The 20202-nt window shown below is 40.9% G+C and overlaps 1 protein-coding gene across 3 annotated transcripts; it reads right to left on the bottom strand.

Annotated features, from left to right (window-relative positions):
* Window positions 1-1710: 1710 nt before the first annotated feature.
* psen1 (presenilin 1) lies at window positions 1711-19788 on the bottom strand. Of its 3 annotated transcripts, none has more exons than XM_036150686.1 (11): window positions 19625-19788; window positions 17697-17836; window positions 11817-12160; window positions 11329-11470; window positions 8761-8828; window positions 8413-8633; window positions 7956-8054; window positions 5334-5426; window positions 5050-5226; window positions 2791-2909; window positions 1711-2601 (listed from the first exon to the last, which is right to left on the bottom strand). In XM_036150686.1, exons 2-11 carry the CDS (start codon window positions 17730-17732, stop codon window positions 2446-2448), a joined length of 1455 nt encoding a protein of 484 aa, XP_036006579.1. In that variant the 5' UTR covers window positions 17733-17836; window positions 19625-19788; the 3' UTR covers window positions 1711-2445. The 3 variants fall into 3 exon arrangements, with proteins under 3 accessions (XP_036006579.1, XP_036006578.1, XP_036006580.1); XM_036150685.1 differs by having other exon boundaries at window positions 17697-17781; window positions 19625-19787; XM_036150687.1 differs by having other exon boundaries at window positions 5050-5223; window positions 17697-17781; window positions 19625-19787.
* Window positions 19789-20202: the final 414 nt, after the last annotated feature.

Genomic DNA, 20202 nt, shown 5'->3' with positions numbered 1-20202 from the left:
GCACATTTTCCCTTACTGCCAATCAGCTGCCTGCAAGATCAGCTAATTAAAGTTTCCTTTTCGATTAGAAGTAACATTTCCAATAATAAAGAATATAAGATTGCTGCTGCCCATCACTTAGTTTTAGGCTTTTTTTAATGTAGTTGGGTAACTGCAGGCTGGTGACCTAGTAAGCCTAATGAATTAACCAGCAAATATTAGCTGATTTTATTAGTTATTCTAAGAAGAGTTTAACAAGAAAATGGTGTAACACCCAGTGCAAAGAGCATTTAGCAATAATCTATTGCTAAACTGAACAGGGGTATAGTCTAGATTTTGTATTTAGCCTGTAAATCAAAATTAAACTGTTTGATGCGTAAAACAGTTGAAATAATTGGTTTTAAATTTAAATCAAAATACTAAGATCAGGTAATATTTTTGTTTAAAATGTTAGAATAAGTGGATGAGAAAGTGGAATTTTCTCCACCCAAGGTTATTGTACCGGGAGGCTCTCGAACCGGCCGTTAACAGCTCCCATTTAAAACCCTTCACAGCGTTATAAACTGCACACAGGCTGTCAAGATCAACGGCAACAGCAAAAGTGGCTTTAAAACATTTTATTGATTTAACTTTTTTTTTGCTTTGTTTTTTAAATCAACACCTTTTGTTTTTGTCATTAGAAATATTGCCCCTGCACAACGCGTAAAAAAAGAGCAACTGTAAAAAAATGTTCAATGTTTCACTGTTTATTTAAAAAAAAAAAGAACAAAAAAAAAAGAACAAAATCAGAATAACCTTGCATAACACACATATGTATGTGAAGGAACCAAAAGTAAGCCAGTCACCCAACAGTTTCCCTATAACAAGAGGGGAATAAAAGCTGTCTCAGAACAAAAGTTACTCTATTGTTCCCTCTGTGGTTCTTCACGAGCACAAAACCCGAGTGCAAAAGAAACAAAAAAATAAAAAAACAGTCAGTGCAGCAAGTCCTCCTTTGTATCCAAAATTAATTACTTTATTCACACTGCTTGTTCTTCTTTAAACCAGACTCCATCTTTTAGGTTGGGTTTGTTTGCCTCTTACCTTTTCTTTGTGGCCAAAACAGCTTACAGCAGGATGAGGAAATTGTGACATTTTCCCAAACATCTTTCCAAATTAATGGATCACATTCTCTCATTTAAGCAGTGCCCGACGCTGGATGCTTGCGTCAAACACGTTCTTTTCAGACAGCACAATAAAAAGAGAAAAACCGAGTCCCAGCGGCATCTGTGCGATGCGGTAAGTTCAGTGTCGGATGTAGCATAGTTCCAGACAGCACCAGGCGAGCGTCATGAGGGCAGCTGTAGCCTAAAGGTTTAGAGTTTGTGACCAAGTAATCACGGGTTACAATCCCTGGACAGACCGGGGGAAAGAAATGAGTTAAACAAACAAAGCACATGTTTGTCACACAGTCATAACAAGAACGACGACTGAAATGCCCTTGAGCAAGGCACTGAACCCTCACATTGCTTCAGCGGGACTGCTCGGCGGCTGACACTTCTCGCCACGCCGTGGCCTCGCCTCCGGCTGTGAATTCTCCAATGTGAAGGTGAGGGCGGAAAACGCGGTGAAGTCTCCCAAATTCGACTCGGAACGCAACTCGGCGAGGAAAAAAAAAAAAAAAAACATCCCACCTTCATCCTCGGAGAGGGAGAGTCTTGTTCAGACGAGTATTTATCTTTGTGTGTGAAAAAAAAAAAAAAAAATCAGTCAGGTCTGAATTTTGTTTCTGCAGAAAACAAAAAACTGATAAAAACGTAATAACTATTTACCACTCGTTAGCAGCAGTGAGCAAAGCACGTGCCGACATCTGGTACACATTCAAACAAGACGTTTCTATCTATTAGCGGTGTCACCGTCGGACTGTCCGTTACCGTCATCAAGGCGCGATAAGGGTTAGAGCTGCGGTTGTAATGAAAATGGACCAGAGAGGAATTTTTGCGATAACCTTTAAAAAAGGAAGTTATAGAAGAGAATACCCCCCCACTTCTGAATGTAGGTGACCCTGAAGAAGGCATCTGCTGTAAAGCCCCTTTCAGATGGGACTGCGGCTGATAGAGGCGTGTAGATGGAAACACAAGAGCCTCCCGGGCCTAAACAGGGATCAAACATTCCCGCTTAGTCTGTGCCTGAGACCGCTGGTCTCCTCTTGGGTGAAAAACGTCACTGCTTGGTTTAAAAGGGAGATAAAACATTTAAGATCTGCCGTTTTGGAGAACACTGTATCTCGGTGCCAGAAATGAAGGCAGAGTGAAAAACGGCTGGCGTTCCAGCATCGTGTTTTTAAAGAGGGGGTGTTTTTGCATCGTTCGTTGTTCTCCTGGCCACAAAGGGAGTGCTCTCGTGTTGTTGGCCGGGGGGGGGCTGTGGTGGGCGATGGTTGCCTGGACTGTGGGGGAGAGGGGGGGAGTGAGGGAGGGTGTCCTGCTAAATGTAGAACTGGTGTAGCGCCAGCTGGTCCATGAAGGGCCGCACCAGGTTATCTGTCGCGAAGTAGAAGACGAGGCCGAAAAAGATGGAGATAGGCAGAGCGGGGAGAGCCTTCCTGAAGATGGCGAGCAGGAGGAGGGTCAGACACAGGCCCTGCAGGGGAGGAAGAGACAAACATAGCTCACTGAGCGATTACCATTCAAAACAAACCCATCTCTGCAGGGGAAGATGGTTAAACTATGAGGTGGTTTGCATAAAATGAGGATAGATATCGTGCTGAGAGACAGAGAGGAGGCTGCGGTGGCTTGTGCTTGACGGGTAAATAAGTAGCCGGTCACTCACGATGAGGATGGCTACGAAGCAGGCGAGCGTGGTGTTCCAGTCGCCGCTGGCTGTGGCCGAGGCCTTCCCCACCAGCATGCTGTAGAAGATGAAGTCTCCGAGCCCCAGCTTGACGCCCCCTGAGAACACAGGAGGTCGCCACATTTAGGGTGGAGTCAATTCAAACCGCTCCGGTTAGCCCGACACCCTCCGGCTTCTCACAGCTGTAATTACTATAAAAATAAGAGCGCCGACCCCATATTTAGGGAGGATTTAAGTTAGAAAGAGCACAGGCTGTCCAACTGGTGAGGACACGTAAACCTAGCAATTGCCAAAAATGATCACTTCCTAATCGGTTTCGACTGAAAAAAGAAAACTGCGGCATTCGCGCACGCCGCAATTTCACGGAAAGAGGGACACAGAGAAGCATTCCAGAAATGGTTTATATGTCTGCAGAGAACTGAGCTGAGGCAACTGAGCAGAGAAAAATCTTTGAATTAACAGGTTTAAATTACAAAGTTTGTGTTCATATTAAAGCTCGGGAAGTAAGCCAAAGAACTCATAATTTACCATTACAGCTGCTTACGAACATAAGTGTTCCCATGTTTGAACATTTTCCCCTTTTGAAAGGGGCGAGCACCTAATGTTCACCTCTGTTAAACACTTTGAACAGCCATGTGTGTGAGTCATGCTGTAGAAATACACCTGCCTTGGTTTCCACTGCCATAATACACGGGTTGGGGAAATATTAAAGTAAAGAGACTGAAAAAAGTTATTCTAAGTCATATGAGGACACGATGAGATGAAGGTTTTTTTTTAATACTGATTTCTTGGTTTGTATTTCAAATCTCCCAATGATTTACCGTCTGTGTTGTCATCATTTAACAAGTTTTACTGTTTTTAGCTATAAACCATTTGTACAAAAGTGGATTTATCTTAAAGGAAGATGCGCTGAAGTAAGCCAGTGTCTCTTTTGAGCTGTTTTTCTTTTTTTCTTTTCATATGCTACACTCGGATAACTAAAAACATGTAACCACTGATTTAATGTTTCAATAAACAAGATAAAAACAAAATAAATCAAATGCATAAAAAACCACAGTGGCCTCAACATTAAAAAGTAATTGCTAGTCTGCTGTCGATCTAGGAATCAAAGCCTTGGCATTATTCCTCTAATGCTGCGGGCACATTTAGGGCATCTAAATAGCTCACACCAAATATAAAGTTTCCCGCTATGCTGATGATATACAACCGTTTTAACTAATCCTTGGTTTATAGTGAAATGACTGTGATTAGTCCCTGGAAATGGACTGGAATATCCAACTAGTGGGAATTCCATCAGGTCAGAGCGTGCAGAACTCAAAGATATGCTAAATGCTTTAGCGTTTAGATCTTAAAGGTCATGGCACTACAACCAAAAGAATAAAAGAAGCATGGCTTGGTTCTTTATCTAAAAAAAGAATAAAACAGTTAAGGCTTCGGTTTGAAAAGTTACATCAAAACACAGAAGACTGTAGGAACAGTCTGCATCATGCCCGGTACATGCTGTGTGGTTTTGGACTGTTGCAGACGAAAGACGGGGACTAAAAGGAAATCGATGAGAAATCTTTGGTCGTGGCTTAAAATCTGCGGCTTTACGTCGCACAGTGAGACAGGCTCTGGGACGGCTGTTGTTTGCGTCTTGCCACCAAAAATAACCTGCGATCAATATCTGACAGTGTCACATATTTAGAAAGAATATCTCACAGTGTGACAGCTGCTACGACCTGCGTCTAATCAGAGCTGTTACGACATGAGAGGCTCCACAGGTTCAGAACAGTGCTGCTTCGCAAATCAAGAAAAAAACTTTTTTATTTGATTTGAGAATTAATTCTTGTCACGGACACCCTGTCCTGTTCACTCTAATCAGATAGGTTTGTTTAAACACACCACCACATAGAGGATCGATGGCTGTGAATAGGTGCATCTTCATCAGCTGCTTGCATGTCGCATGGCACACCAGGCACAGCCCGGTGACAGCTTTCATTATTTTTCTCTATTTGTAGTAGCCTGGACCGTGATAGATAAATTATTTGGACCCCAATTCACTGCTTTACATTGTTTTAACCTATTTTTTAATTCACTCTGAAGGTGTGGCGGCTTTTGTTTTGGTGTGGCGGTGCGCCACAATCAAACACATGTAGCGGAAACCAGATGTAAATATTCATCTTGCTGATCCATTACGAATCTTATATCCATGATTAAAATATTAAAATGTTAGATAATTCTGTCTTCGGCACTCACTCTCCTCATCGTCGTCTTCCACGGGGGGGCGGGCCGACGGCATCTGCTGGATCTCCCGTCTGGTCTCCTCAGTGGACTGGAGGGGCCCCAGTCGGTGCTGCTGTTGACTGACCCAGGAAGAGGTGAAGCCCCCGTCATCCTGCGAAGGACTTGAGGGGGCTGGAGACTCTACAGCTGCTGTTGAACAATCTTAGGTCAAGTTCACATTTTTGGGGGGTAGGGGGCAACACAGCTGGGACCGAGAATTTTCTCTTGACAAGTAAGACATTTGAATCAATACTCACATTCTTGAGTTGGTTGCTGAACTGATCCTGCTTCTGCTGAGTTCCTCTTCGGCCTGTCAGTGTCTGCCATGTTGACGAGCCATACCATTGTAGCTGGAGAACAAGAAAATGGTGTATATAAAAAAATAATAAGATAAAAATTCATGGAAAGTTGAAAAAACAAAAAGGTAGAAAATGACATGCAGACACTTTTTTTTTTACTGAAAACTGAACTTATGGCACTAAACTTTTAAAAAGTAATAAAAGTGAAATTTTAAGTCAAAGCAGGGAAGGCTGGGCGATGCTAAAAGCAGGATTTAGTAATGGGTGGATTAGGAAACGTCTGCTAAACCTGTGTGCCTCTTCTCAACGGTCTGATTTTGTCTGTTTCCAGACAATGTAAGGTAGCGTGTTTCAACTAGAAAGAAAACACAATGTGTTTCTGTTGCACAATTTTACAGGTTGTGTTTTATTAAACACATTTGTTACTTCAAGGCTGGACTATTGTAATTCTTTACTATCAGGAATTCCACAAAATGCAGTTGAAAGTCAAGAGTTCTGATGAAAATCAACAAGAGGGATCATATTTCTCCAATTTTAGCTTCCCTTCATTGGCTTCCTGTTAAATCAAGAATAGAATTTAAAATTCTTCTTCTAACGTATAAAGCCCTTAATAATCAAGCTCCATCATATATCAGAGCTCTGATTACCCCGTATGTTCCTAACAGAGCACTTCGCTCTCAGACTGCAGGTCTGCTGGTGGTTCCTAGAGTCTCTAAAAGTAGAATGGGAGGCATAACTTTTAGTTATCAGGCTCCTCTCCTGTGGAACCAACTCCCAGTTTTGGTCCGTGAGGCAGACACCCTGTCTACTTTTAAGACTAGGCTTAAAACTTTCCTTTTTGACAAAGCTTATAGTTAGAGTGGCTCATACCCTGAGCTATCTCTATAGTTATGCTGCTATAGGCTTAGGCTACTGGAGGACATCAGGGTCTAATTTTCTCACTCTACTGAGTTCTACTGTTCTTCAATTTGCATTGCTTGTTATTTCAATTTGTAACTTTTTGTTCTCTGTCTTCATAGTTGGTACACCTGATCTGGTATTCTGTTAGTTGTGACACCATCCAGGGAAGACAGAGCATCCGCTATTAACATTATTTCCTGGATCAATGTGTGCTTCTGTGCTTTGTGTGTCTCTGCTCTGTCTTCTCTAACCCCCAGTGGGTCGAGGCAGATAAGCGTTCATACTGAGCCTGGTTCTGGTTCTGCTGGAGGTTTTCCTCCCTGTTAAAGGGGGAGTTTTCCTCTCCACTGTCGCTTCATGCATGCTCAGTATGAGGGATTGCTGCAAAGCCATCAACAATGCAGACGACTCTCCCTGTGGCTCTACGCTCTTTCAGGAGGAGTGAATGCTGCTTGTCGGGACTTTGATGCAATCTACTGAGTTCCCTTAGATAGGAAACTTTGACCAATCTGTCTGGATGATTTGATTCAATTTGACTTTGTAAAGTGCCTTCAGATGACGTGTTGTGAATTGCCGCCATATAAATAAAATCAAACTGAATTCATATTTTAGAATGTAAATGATGTGAAATCATTAAAATATAAACGCTTTTGCCTCTGAAGTTTTTCTTTACCTTTTTCTGCTCTGAATCAATATATTCCCATTGTGAACATTACTTACTGTTCCCTTATTTGGATGACTGGCCACTGATTTTAACAGCTACTATATTGAACAAACAAGGACCGAATCTTAAAAACTCAGAATTAGAGGCAGGGATTTTAATTTGCAGTTTAGGATTTATCAGCCGATGTACAGGATATTCTGACTGCAATATATTTCAGGATTCAAGAAAATATGTAAAACTATTAAATGTGAAAAGATAAAAATATAATTTCACAATTAATAGTTTTCCAGATTTTCTCCATCAGGTTTTAATGATAATAAACATTTAACTGTTTTTCTTTTTGCCAATCATAATAATACAGTGCCGAGGAAGCCCAGCCTGGTAAAGGACAATTTATCTCCTTTATGTGGCATCTGGAAAAAAAATTTAACTCAGTTAAAATATAAAATACTTGGTTTACACTTAATGCAACCGGACTAGATTATGTTGAATACAGACCTTTTAAATCAATGTTTGTGATCAGTAACATGTTAATTTTATAAAATAAAAACGGCAATGCCAAACCAAACCTCTAGTTTTAAATCCAGACATAAAAGAATATAAAGATAAAAACATAGTGAAAGGATCTGTTTCAGATTTTTCAGCGAGTGAGTGTTTTATCTGTGAGTAAATGTAAAACCCTTCTGGACAAACCAAAGATAAAGGTTAGTACCTAAATGTAAATCAACATAGAAAGCATTTTATTATTTCAATAATTCCTGATTTTTAAGGTAATGGATTCAGATCTTAAGTGTGGAATGTTGGATCGTATTCCATACTATTATACATATTTATCCAGAATCATAAAGTGATCAAAATACGTTTCACACTTTTCAAGACAATGTAGGAACCCTAATATTCTATTTTGAACGAGCTTACAAATCTTACCCATTATATTGCTTGTCCTGTGTTTATTATTTTCAAAACGTTTGATGACAAAGTGAAAAAAAAAAACTTGAAATCTTTCTCCAACTTACAAGAATAGATGAGAGCTGGAAATATGGGTTCATTTCTCTCCTGGGCCGTCTCCACAAGGATTCTCAGTGGTCCTTTAGGACAGAGCACTGCCAACAGATCTGTGAGAGAAAAGAAAAGAAAAATCAGGCAGGTGATGCTGTGCACCAAAGACAGCGTCATAGACAAAAGTTTCAATAAATAACAATAAGGAAATGCAGATTTTCTGCCTGCTACAGTCCCAAATGTTCTTCTTTAAAGCCTTCTTCCTATAATTAATACAAGTTGACTAGAATTCCTGTGTTAAGCACTATTTAGTTAATTTTTTTTTTTTCTAAATGCAGTAATTCAAAGCAGGAATAATGTACATATAACACATCTGGGAGCCACTATATTAAAACTTGAAATCTCTCTAAGTTGGTAAAAAGACGAAGCTTCTTTCTGTTTGATAAAAGTCGGGAAACGGACGAGAAGATTTACCATAAACAGATATGACAGCCAAAATGAGCCAGGCGGTCCACTCTGGCAGGTATTTGATGAAAACCAGGGCCATCAGGGCGCTAATCATGATGAGGTAGGCCTGCTGGAGCCGCAGCGGTCCCTTCCAGTGAATACATATCATGCCAACCACGCCGAAATTCCACACTACTATTGCCAGGGTGATGCAGTCCATGGCCACATTGTAGGTTTTGAAAACCTCTCTAATGGAGAGCGCAGCAGCAATGTGGAAATACCGTTACAATAAGGAGGAGGCAGGTTTTTCAACATGCATGCAAACCATTAGCAATAGTGCAAAAATGAATTTAAAGATAGGTTAGCGAGGCTTACTTGAGGTAGATGAAGGAAAAGAAGAAGAGCAAGAGGAGGGAGGAGAGAAACAGCCAGCCCTGGATCACCTGAGAAAGTAAACAGACAGGTTAATGTGCAGCACTGTCCCAGTAGTCTGGTTAATCTGCATGTTTGCTCTGGTGTTTAACATTAACGCTTGTGTGCGTTTTACCACCTAAACCAAGATATAGGGAGCGACAAAGTCTGGACAAAGTTCTGATTGTGCTCATCTTAGCCAGCTATGGCCTCCGGTCGTCTGGTTTTAGTTTAGGATTCTTGTAAAAGTTTAACCAAACATCTGTGTACGTTTTTACAGGACATGCTATGTTGTAGGTTTACTCACAATTTTATCCCATCCAGTTTTAAGTAAATGTTACATTTCTTTCTAAAATAAAGAAATGATTAAAAATCATCATCGAATCAGAGTGGAAGAGGTGGGAAAAAAAAAGAAAAGAATGGAAAATACCACATCATCATCCAAGAAATCTAAAGTTAAAGGTCTCAGTCAGAAGTCATTTACCATAGGGCTGATTAAATGTACATTTATCTGATGGGAACTATTTTAATTCCATTCATTTAAAACCTATTCAGTGTCCAAGCAAGCTATTAACCAACTCATTAGAAATGTACTAAATGTTATTCTGCGTTTCTCAGATTGAAGCGGACCAAAGGAAAAGCAAAACAAGGGTGAACATCGGTCAAGCCTGTGAGCATTTATACCAACGCAAGGAAGCAAAAGGGGCTCAGAAACCACACGGAGGTTGCCGCTTTCATCTTGGACAGGTAAGTTAAATGTTGGCTAATGCTAACCCAAGAACCTGGCAGCCAGCTGGCAAACAGTACAACTAAAGGTTGGAATGAGAGCGGGCGAGTGCGCCACCTACTGGCCGGGAGGAGTTAAAGTTGTAGCTATCGTCTTTAATATTCCTTCCCATGTATTAATTACACGTATCAGAAAATACGTGATTCTTGTGTACAAATAGCATCATCTGTAGTTTATACTTTAAGGTGTTACTCACCCCAAAAATCAACTTTAACGTTACTGTGCATTTTCTTCCATTTTCTGTAAACTTGTTGAACGGTATTGAATGGTGGCTACTACAGCTGAATTTTCTTATTCCTATCCAGATGCTGCCTGGTCACTAAGTTTTAACAGGTCACTTTCCCTCATCCTGACCACCCCACCAAAGACCCCTGCCTAAAACCCCCACCGCTCATCCTTGTCTCTTGGAGCCTCTTGTAGCTGCCCACCAATTGGTGGCATTTTTCTAAATGTGTCTGGGGCTGGGTTATGCCTTTACCTCCGGGTGAGTTGCACTTTAAATTTGGAAGTTTGTTGCCATTTTTACAGCTTGTCTATATATTTGATCCATTTACGGTGCCACAGCTTGGCTCGCTAGCAACTTTTTAAAACTATAACCAAAGAAGCAGAAGTTAAATTGTCCTGCCCACAGGGGAACCCTACAAATACTTTGTCTTGCTGTGTGTTGCATCTTATTAAGTTTGTAAGTTTGAATGACCTCTGTTGTCAACAAGGCAGTGAATAAGTGCAAGAGTGTCTGTTTTGGAGCCCAGCTCTGTTCATGTACAGTTTTATGTGTCATTTTGTCAGACTGAACCGTAATCAGTTCTAAACTGACAGAGCTGCTTTTTGCATAAATAAAAAACAATTTAAAAACAAAATTAATTTCTAAAGGAAGTCAGTGAATTAGCAAAAGGAATTCCCACCCTTATTGTATTCATGTTTTATAATGCAACAACCACAGCTTTTCATTTATTTTATAGGGCTTTTATGTGATAGACTGACAAACGTAGTGGGTAACCATGTAATAGAATGAAAATTCAATAACGTCAATAAAATGTTTTACGAAGAAGATTTTGAAGAATGTGGGATATATTAGTTTTCAGTCAGCTCTATTCCGATACACCTAAACAAAATCTAGTGAAACCAGTTACCTTCACAAGTGATCAGTAAGCCAACACATGCAAAACTGTGTGGTGGAACTATAACACTGCACATCACACTGGACACACCATCCCTATGGTGAAACCAGGAGGCAGCATCATGCTGTTGGGATTATATTCTTCATCACAGATGGAACCTGATCAAAGTTGGTGGGAAGATAGATGAGACTAAATGCCTGGAAACTCAGGAGGGAAATCTGCTAAATATCTGAGACTGGGTGGAGGTTCACCCTAAACAAAGCCTGAGCTGTAACAGAACGCTTTGAATAAAAACCCAGACCTACACTGGACAGGCATAACATTATGACCACCTTTATAGTGTGTTAGTCCCCGTTTTGGCACCTAAACAGCCCTTGCAATCATGAGCTACTTTGTGTTTATGACATAAACCCACAGAAAATACTTTAAACTTTGCTGTTGTAACCTGACAAAGTGTAAAAATATGTTTAATTAGAGTTTGGTTACTATCCCGACTCTAATCCCCCCAAACTACATTCCTTTTTGCAATAACAAATATAAATGGTGACGATAGCAAATAACACTTAGGGGAGTTTAGGGGAACTGTTCTACAGATCTTGGCCATGCGTAAGCTTTTGTCCGTACCTTGTAGCAGCGATACTTGTATAACAGCACCAGCACCAAAGTCATGACGATGATCACGGTGATCATGATGGTGGCGTTCAGGATGGAGTTGACGGCTCGCTGTGCTACCGTGTCTGTCTCTTCGGGGAATGGTGTGTAGATCCTGGAGGTGATGTTAGAGAGAACCGCTTAAGACTTTATTCCAACAGAAGAGACTAGAAGATAAAACCTCTGCAAATGTGTAGAAATTGTTATTTTTCTACAATCTGGGGGGAAAAAAAGAAACAGTGGAAGCTGGTCATTTGCTCCAACAGCCACCTTAGTAATCTTTAAATACTTTACTGTCAAACATATAATATAAAGACGATACATTGCCTCCACCTAGTGGTAATTGTGTTCTACTACATGCCAATCCAACACCAGGGGTGAGGAGTTTTAGACCTGGTCAAAGTCCTACACTAGGTCTCTGTTTATCACCACCAGCCCGATAAGGGTGAGAAAACACTCACAGTCTCTGTCCGTCATTCCTGGTGTAGAAGCTGACCGACTTTATCGTCGCCACGACCACCACCATGCACAGCGTCACAGGAACAAAGAGCATGATGACGTGCTTGGCCCCGTATTTCAGCGTCATCTCCTCATCCTCTTCCTCTTCGGCGTCCACCACTCGAGCGGGACGAGCGGTGGGCGGCTGGCCGTTCTGCTCGGGCCCGGTGCCGTTGCCGCCTCCGCCGTCTCCTCCTCCCCCATCAGCCGCTCCAGCCCCGGAGCCTCCCCTGGACCTCGCTCTCGTCGCCGGTGGCTCCTGGGGCTGCTGGCCGGGTTCGGGGGCTGTATTCGCCTGTTGTTGCTCCTTTTGGCAGAGAAGAAGAAACTTATTATTTTGAGTGGATAATGCATATGCAACACTACAGAGAAAGTACAAAAAAAACATGAAAAATAAATTGAAGCAATGAGAGTAGTAGTTTAAAGCACAAGAAGCAAACCAGAGACAAAATTAAGGGAACAACAAATCGCAAATTGTACCATCAGTGCATAATACCGCAATCACAAAGAAATATTTGGACCAAATACTTGAAAAAATATAAAATAAGAGTCAGGATATCCAGCACGACACATTTATTAGATTTCTTCCTATGGACTCTCACAGCCTTAATGCCTTAACCTGGAGTAGATTATTAGCAGCTGAGCTAACTAAAGCTCACAGAGTCTGGGAGACATTGCGTAATGTTAAAAGAAAAGGGGGAAAAAAAAGATAACCGTAATTTAAATCAGTGTCGCAATTTCCTGCGATGACATTTCAATTACATGTGTTTTCTGATACCGCGCTGCCTTACAATTCAGGACATGCCGTTGGTTCTGAGTCAGGCCGGCTTGAGATTCTCACAGCACGACACCATAAAAATAGTAGTAATAAAATCCCATCGCTGTAGCTACAGTAAAGTTTAAGACCTAAACACATTACCTGATCTAATCCCTTTTATTTAAAAAGGTTAAAGCAGCAAGAACAACACAACATACAGGTTTTACCAGCTTTTTGCAGGTTTCTGCTGGTATTTGACCCAGACAGTGTGTTGATGAAGTCTTTGACGCAACTGCACACTGCCTGCCAGCTGGCTGGTTTACAAAAAATGTTACCTTTGGGTGTTCGTGGTATATTTTTGATGAAAGCAACAGTTGAGTCCGAATTACTCAAACTACTGGCAGATGTGGGTTAGAGCGTGTAAAGAACACGCTTGTTAACGTTTTGCAGCGGCACAGCCACAGTCCAGACCTGAATCTGACAGACAACCTTTGGAGAGAGCTAAAGATTAGGGTGATGGCCGGGGGGGCTTTCCAGCAATCAGGACATGCGTATTCTTTTCTGATGAAGTTTGATGAAGCCGACAAGCAACAGTAATAATTTAATGTTTTAAAGAAGCCAATCCGTACAACCATTGTTTCCATCCTATAGCGCTTCTTTTGAACAGGTTTGGCTGGAAAAAAAAAAACTTTAAAATTTGGACTGCTTTTCACAACAGGCAGGTATTTAGGAAGTACTCAGAGGAACACTGTATCAAAATAGTTGTCACTGTGTGTCGAAAAAGTAAAAAACCTTTTAATAAAATGCTGTTTTTTGCGATCATTTTATTAGTCAATTTATTTCAAAATGTCTAGAATCTGTCAAAGCTGACACCATCAACGACTAACAATCATTGGTTAATCAAGTGTCACTGTGGTTTGGGTAAACGTCAATTAAAAACGGCTCAATCAGGGGTCAGAGGTCAACTGATCAACATGAAAACGTTTCGTGGCTGTGTGTGAACGAGAAATGTTACATTGATGTATACTCTGCCAAAGAGAAAAAGACAGACATGTCAAATTAAGTTAGGCTTGCAACTCATATGGGGGGGAGGGGTGAAAGCATTGTGAAAGGGATCTTTGTGTGTAGATTATTTGGTTGCCTGATTGCACATTTTGTGGGGACTGGAGCCTGTAGGTGCGATGTTTTTTCTATGCTTTAGTGTAGTTGTGTGCTGATGGTGTCTTCTTTATTACCATATGTAATAGTTCTACGCTTTTAACAGGTTTTTTTCCCCTCTCTTTTTTTTTTTTTTTTTTTTTTTTCGGTTTGGTCAGTCAGGTCTGGCAAGCCCAGAAATGACGAAAGTTCTGACTCGGGTCACTTTTCCTGCCACTTGCTGCAGATGTATCGGGTCGAAATATTTCGTAGTGAACGAGACGGAATCATAAAAGTTCAACGAATGGAAAGGTAAAGAAAAGTCAAGATGTTTCACTTCCTAAACAACAGAACTCTAAATGACTTGATTTCAGACTGGGTAGGAGGGATGCTGCACTTGTTGGTGCTGGAGTGAAACCCAGAGCAGAAAAGGGTGGAGCAAACATCAAGAGTGACTTCAGTGATCTGCAGGAAGCTGTATATTTTTTAACAACCTGTTCAGGGTGTTCCCCCGCCTCTCGGCCAATGCCCGCTGGATAGAGGCAAACCAAAGATATTATTGGCTTGCTGGGTCTAAATGCATCACACTTGGAATGTAGTTCTATAAATGCTGTGATTTTGCTCGACTGTGCAGGTCCAGACAGACAGAGGGTTTGTTTTTTAACGCCGTGCTGTTCCTGGGTTAAACATGTTTTAACATCGGGGCAGCAAGCAGTGACAGAGCTTACAGCTTTGGGCTCAGCTAAACACGGATCAGAACAGCTGTTGTGCAACAGTTGGAAAACTTCATCAGGGTATGGAGCAGCATGCCACCTGCACTGTGAATGAAACCAGCATTAGACCCTCATTACTAAATCAGAAACAGAAAACAGCCAACTTCCCACTTCCATGACCTGCATCTCAGAGCCACAAGGGGTGCAGCGGCCGCGTTTTACACTTTCCTCACTGTAAATCACCCCGAGGGTCGGCTCTGACAGAGCAAAACTCAAGATTCAGAAAAAAACAAATGTTTAAACTTGAAGGGCCAGACAGTGAGGCAGGTTGACGCTTGTCACATCGAGAACAAGAAGCCCTTCATCCAGATACAGCCCAAGCTCGACGGGAGGCATTGCCAGAAATTCGATGTGAACTGTCAGCGCTAACCGAACATTCAAACAGGCTGCAGTGAAAAAGGATCTCGCTGTATTCTGTGCTGCATTGTTTCAATGGCCTGGGAATAAGGCCAAGGACACACCATGCAGAGTCAACGGGTGTTACATTAACCGGCATTTAGCAACACTGGAACAGTGCGTATAGGAAAAGGATTATTTACACGATAAAACAGCAATCAGACCACAAATGGTTACTAATATTATGCAGTATGAAACAAATAGGTTGTGTTTTATTGTCAGCAGAGATGCACCAATCCAGTTTTTCCCCATCCATCCGATGCGACACCAGCCGATCACCGATACCGATCTGGTACTACTGTTGAATGAATAAATCATGTACCTTGCCATGTGAGTGAAGTTATCAGGCTTGAAATAAACATTAATAGCCTGGTGCTTTTGGAGGTGCTTATTTAAGTTTGTGGTGTTGAATTTACCAACTTTATCACCACCCCTCGCAACTTATTCATTGCTGATGCTGCATGTTTGCAGTCGGACTTGTTGGCGTCAAGTTTGAAATTTTCCAAACAGCAGACTTGGCTCGGCCCGGCACTTGGTCCATGTTGCTCTGTGTTTGCTCACCGCTAGCTGCTGTGCGTGTTCTGTGTAACCACGGATGCAAACATATGGAAGTAATTAAATCTCTGTAACTGTGTTGCTGTGTATAATATTAATAAAAAGAAAAAAATGACAGCATCACAATGCGGTATTGGCATCAATCATCCGATATCCAATCCGGCTAATTCGTCAATATCGGAGACGATATCCTATTCGGGTATCGTATCAGTGCATCTCTAATTGTCAGGTGATATTTGACGATACAAATGTTAAATGAACTGGATTCATAAAGCGCTTTTCTTGTCATACAGACTGATTATAGTGTATGACAACGTGTTTTACACTATAGCACACAAGTGCACTCGCGAATATGTCAAGTGCCTTGCCCAGGGGCGCGTTGACATGTGACAGGAGGAAGCTGGAATTTAACACACAACGTTCCAATTGCATGACGACTGCTGTACCCTCTGAGCCCTATACAAGTACAGCTGCTGTAGAGTAAAACAAGTTTTTCAAGGCAGTAAAGAGGGACTTTGACTCTGCTCCCCAGCGGTGAAGGAAACGCCCAGATTTACTGGAACAGCCAATTAGTAAACCTTTACATAACGGAAGTGCTGATTTTTCACGTCTTTTTTTTTTTTTTTTTTTTTACATTCCAACAGCAAACTTTAAGGTATTTTACCAGAACCGAATGTGACAGATTTAACACGGAGCATAATGGAAGATAAAAAGTGAAATTGTATATTGTTTTTAATTATTTTTTAATAAATCTGAAAAATGTGGATAGAGCCTTTAATTTTAATATTTAACATCCCTAAGTAAAACCTAGTGCAACCTACTGACTTCAGATGTCACCTAATTAGTAAATATCGCTGTATATTTTAATTGCACTTTACATTTTTTTCTGTGGAGACCATAGAAAAATGAGAGAACATTACTAAACACAAAGCATCATGGAAGCCAAGGAACACAGCAGACAGGTCACAGAGAAAGTTGTGGAGAAGGTTTAAGCAGAGTTCAGTGATAAAAGTCAAAACCCATAGGTCTGTGGTTACGCTACAGGAGGTACAGAGATCAGTGCATCCCTTACTATTCTACAAGGGGGGCATCCCGCCCCACCAAAAACACAGTGGAGAAATTCAGAAAAATGAAAAATGGGGAAAATGCAATTAACAGCAGAGATGGAAACATGTATTGAATTTGTTGGGAGCAGTGACGGTCCTTTGTACATCTGCTGCAGCAGTCTGTCCCTGAAGGAGCTCTCCAGCTCTGTAACAACTCCATTCATAGGGTAGGAGACACTGTCCAACAGGGTGGAGGGGGGATCCTGTTCATCTCATAAGATACTGCTCCAACAAACCACAACAAATAGAAGATGGGCGATGCCACCATGGAGTCAAAAACCGTTGACACAACATTAAGGGAGATTCACATCAGGATAGTCCTTTAGTCTTCTTGGTTGGTCCGCACTAAAAGCAGATTTTTTTTGTCTCGTTTGCTTTCACACTGTATTTTTGCAACTATAACTTGTAAACAAAGCCACGCATTCTTAAACATACATAAATCACACTCAGATTTGACATCACTGCATCATTTTATTTATTACTGGTTTCAGTTTTATTAGCTTATTTTCCATATTTTGTTAGTTATTCTTATACTCATTTCTTTTTTACTTTGTAGTTTAGTTGAAGGTTACTAGCTTAGTTCAGGAGCGTGTTGACTAATTAAAATGATTTAAGTGGAAGTAAAATTATTTAAGTGCACATTTTCCCTCCTTTGTTTGTTGTTCTAATAGTTCAGCTCACCAGGCAGCTGTTCATAAAACAATAATTGACAGAGACTGAGAACTTTTGCCTGCTATTTCCTGATAATCAGGTGGTGCCACGACTTTGGATTAATTGACAAATTTTGTTAATAATTGCCTTTCTTACTTCTCTTTATTCATAGCAAAACCAAACCTATTGTTGCACTACAGCGTGAAAAAGGAAAAAGCTTAAGCTGAATGGATCCTTTCAAACAACACCATATGTAAAACGCAATCGTATTATACTCTAGAAATTAGACAGGCGAACAAAATCTAAAGACACGATCCAATATTGGTCAAATAACCTCAAAGTTTACTGATGATACAGAGAGTTCTCCACTATGCAAGACGTCAAAGTAACTCGCACGTAAACAAAAACGCTGGATAATTATTACCCGACACTTTACAGACACTGCTGTGATGCAGGCGTCGTACTCACCATACTGTTCTCAACGTCCTCAGCGTTGTTCTCCATGATGGCTCAGCTGACACTTGCCCTCACATGCAAACAAACCTCCGTCCCCCTGATGCGAGAGAAGAACAGACCCAATTATCCTTTGACCGCCAGAAACAAAGGCACTATAATCATAAAATGAAAGACAGCGAATCACGGTGGGACTGTGAAGACAAAAGGAGGCCGTGTGGTGCCCGGGCTAATTGATATGAACTCAAACTGGTCGATTTGGCAGTAAATATTACAACAGCAATATTTTTTTAAACAGAACTGATGTTGATTACTGTAGAAAATGAGAACGCTAATTCATGTTTTCACACACTGCAGGTAAATATGGATAACAAGCCTTAAAGAGCATCTTATTGTAATAGTATAACCTTAAAAAAATAATAATTTCTATCAGCCACTGTCAAACTGAATGAGGACCCACATGGGTTGGCAGCATGCGGGATGGTAAGGGAGATCTCCACACTGCTCTGCAGACTAAGAGTGAAGAAGTCAACAGGTCCAAAGACCCTGGGAACCCCACAAGGCCAAATGAGAACAGAAATTGATCATGAAACACGTCATCAACCTTTTTCAATGCCAATCTTGGTCTCCTCAGATAAAGCCTATAGAAAAGCCACGGGATGGGTGTAAAACTATTGACAGCAGGGATACAAGTAACTGTATTAAAAAGCATTTATAAATTAATGAGATTTTCTGTAGTAAATATACTTTCTGAAATTTAAAGCTGGGATTTTTCAACAATTGTCTCTTAACATGAGCAATCACTGAAATACCTTTTAGATCCACTGGAATCTTTGCTTGGTAAAAAAAAAAAGATGTCACCGCTCCCTTACTTGGAGCGTGCTTGTGTAAATATCTATAGTAAGACAATAACGCAGACTCTTTGTTATCTGTCTGTGACAGCTTGAGGTTGATTTATTTCTTGAGAAGTTGCTTAAAGCAGGAAGGTTTGCATGTTGTAACACCTTCACAGGAAGCAGTAGACATGACAACACTTTTGTGTGAGCTGATGTCATGCAAAAACAGATATACACTCTGCATACACAGCTCCAAATTAGAAGAAAACTCAATATTATGTATAATACGTGACAACGTAGCCTAAAATTACCACAGTAAGGCAATCCAAATCTTTTACAGATCACGGATGTGATATTTTCCTTAAAATAAGTAAACTATTGCCGTATGTTAGGAAAGTCGGCTGAGTGCCTTTCACATTTCATTCTAGTTATGAACTTGCTTAATCACCTCACCACATTAAGGCCTAAATTTAAAAAAATCTAATCAACAAAGACCTAACTTGGTCTAAAACATTTTCTATATCAATAATTGCTATGGTTACAATGGGCTGTACGGATACAGAGCAAGTTAAAAAACAATAATAATTTTCCATGCAAAGACTATGCTGATGTAATTTAAATTGTGCTGTATTATTTATTTTCAAGCTTTTCACAATAAATTTACTACTGCATTTGCTCACAACGGTATTACCCGATGTGTCTTCAATCCAACATAACATGCTGCCAAACAGGACCCAAACTACTCAATTAACTTTTCTGAATATTAGTACATTAGTACCATTAAGGTTCCCGTTAGCGGGAACAGTGCGGATTAATATTCCCCTAAAAAAAACGCCATTAATATCTGCTGAGCTGCTGGGGAACAAAAACGTCTTCCTTTCGACGCTACATGACAAGCAGAGAGAAAGCGATTGACGAGACTCGACATATAACCAGCATTAATGCTCACATGGGCATCTCCCATATGTGGAAAGGTACAGCGGCTAGTTAATGTTAGCTACTGTTGTCATTACGGCACAGCGGAGCGGAGCGGCTAACACCGGGTAGCCTCCACTGCTCACATCAAATGTGGTGCTTTAACAATACTACGCGAGGAACCGCACTCACCTACAACGAACGTGATGCACTTTCTTTCAAATTCTCTTTATACAGGTTTAAAACCCGGGCAACCACTCCTCCTCCTCTTTGTTGTTCCTGCCTTTCCTCCCAGAACATCCGTGTCCGCTTCCTGCTCGCGTCGATTAGATGCAGAGCTCCGCTGTCAGGCGGAAACAGCTCCACCTGCAGGTCTTCTTCTTCTTCTTCTTCTTCTTCTTCTTCTTCTTCTTCTTCTCCCCCCTGTTTAATGGTGAATCGCAACCAACGTTCTCAGGTGCATATTGCCACCTACTGGCGCGGAGCGTGTAACTTCAGGATTTATACTTCGGGTTACATTCTCAAAAGGTAGAAAACAAAAACAAAACAACAATAATAATAAACGATAAAATATGGACGAAACCTGTATCTTTTAAAAATGTAAATAACGCTTTATATCCTTCCCTTTTCTTTTTTCCTGACTACCTAATATTCCTTGCTAGTTCCATCCTCGTTGCAACTCATACATCCTTTCACGCGTAATACGCCTCTCAAAATCATATTTACTACAATTCAAAATAACATGTTTTACATCCTCTGAAACACCGCAA

This window comes from Fundulus heteroclitus, chromosome 19 (assembly GCF_011125445.2).
Source record: "Fundulus heteroclitus isolate FHET01 chromosome 19, MU-UCD_Fhet_4.1, whole genome shotgun sequence".
In the NCBI taxonomy this organism is placed as follows: Eukaryota; Metazoa; Chordata; class Actinopteri; order Cyprinodontiformes; family Fundulidae; genus Fundulus; species Fundulus heteroclitus.
This window is presented reverse-complemented; position numbering and strand designations above follow the sequence as displayed.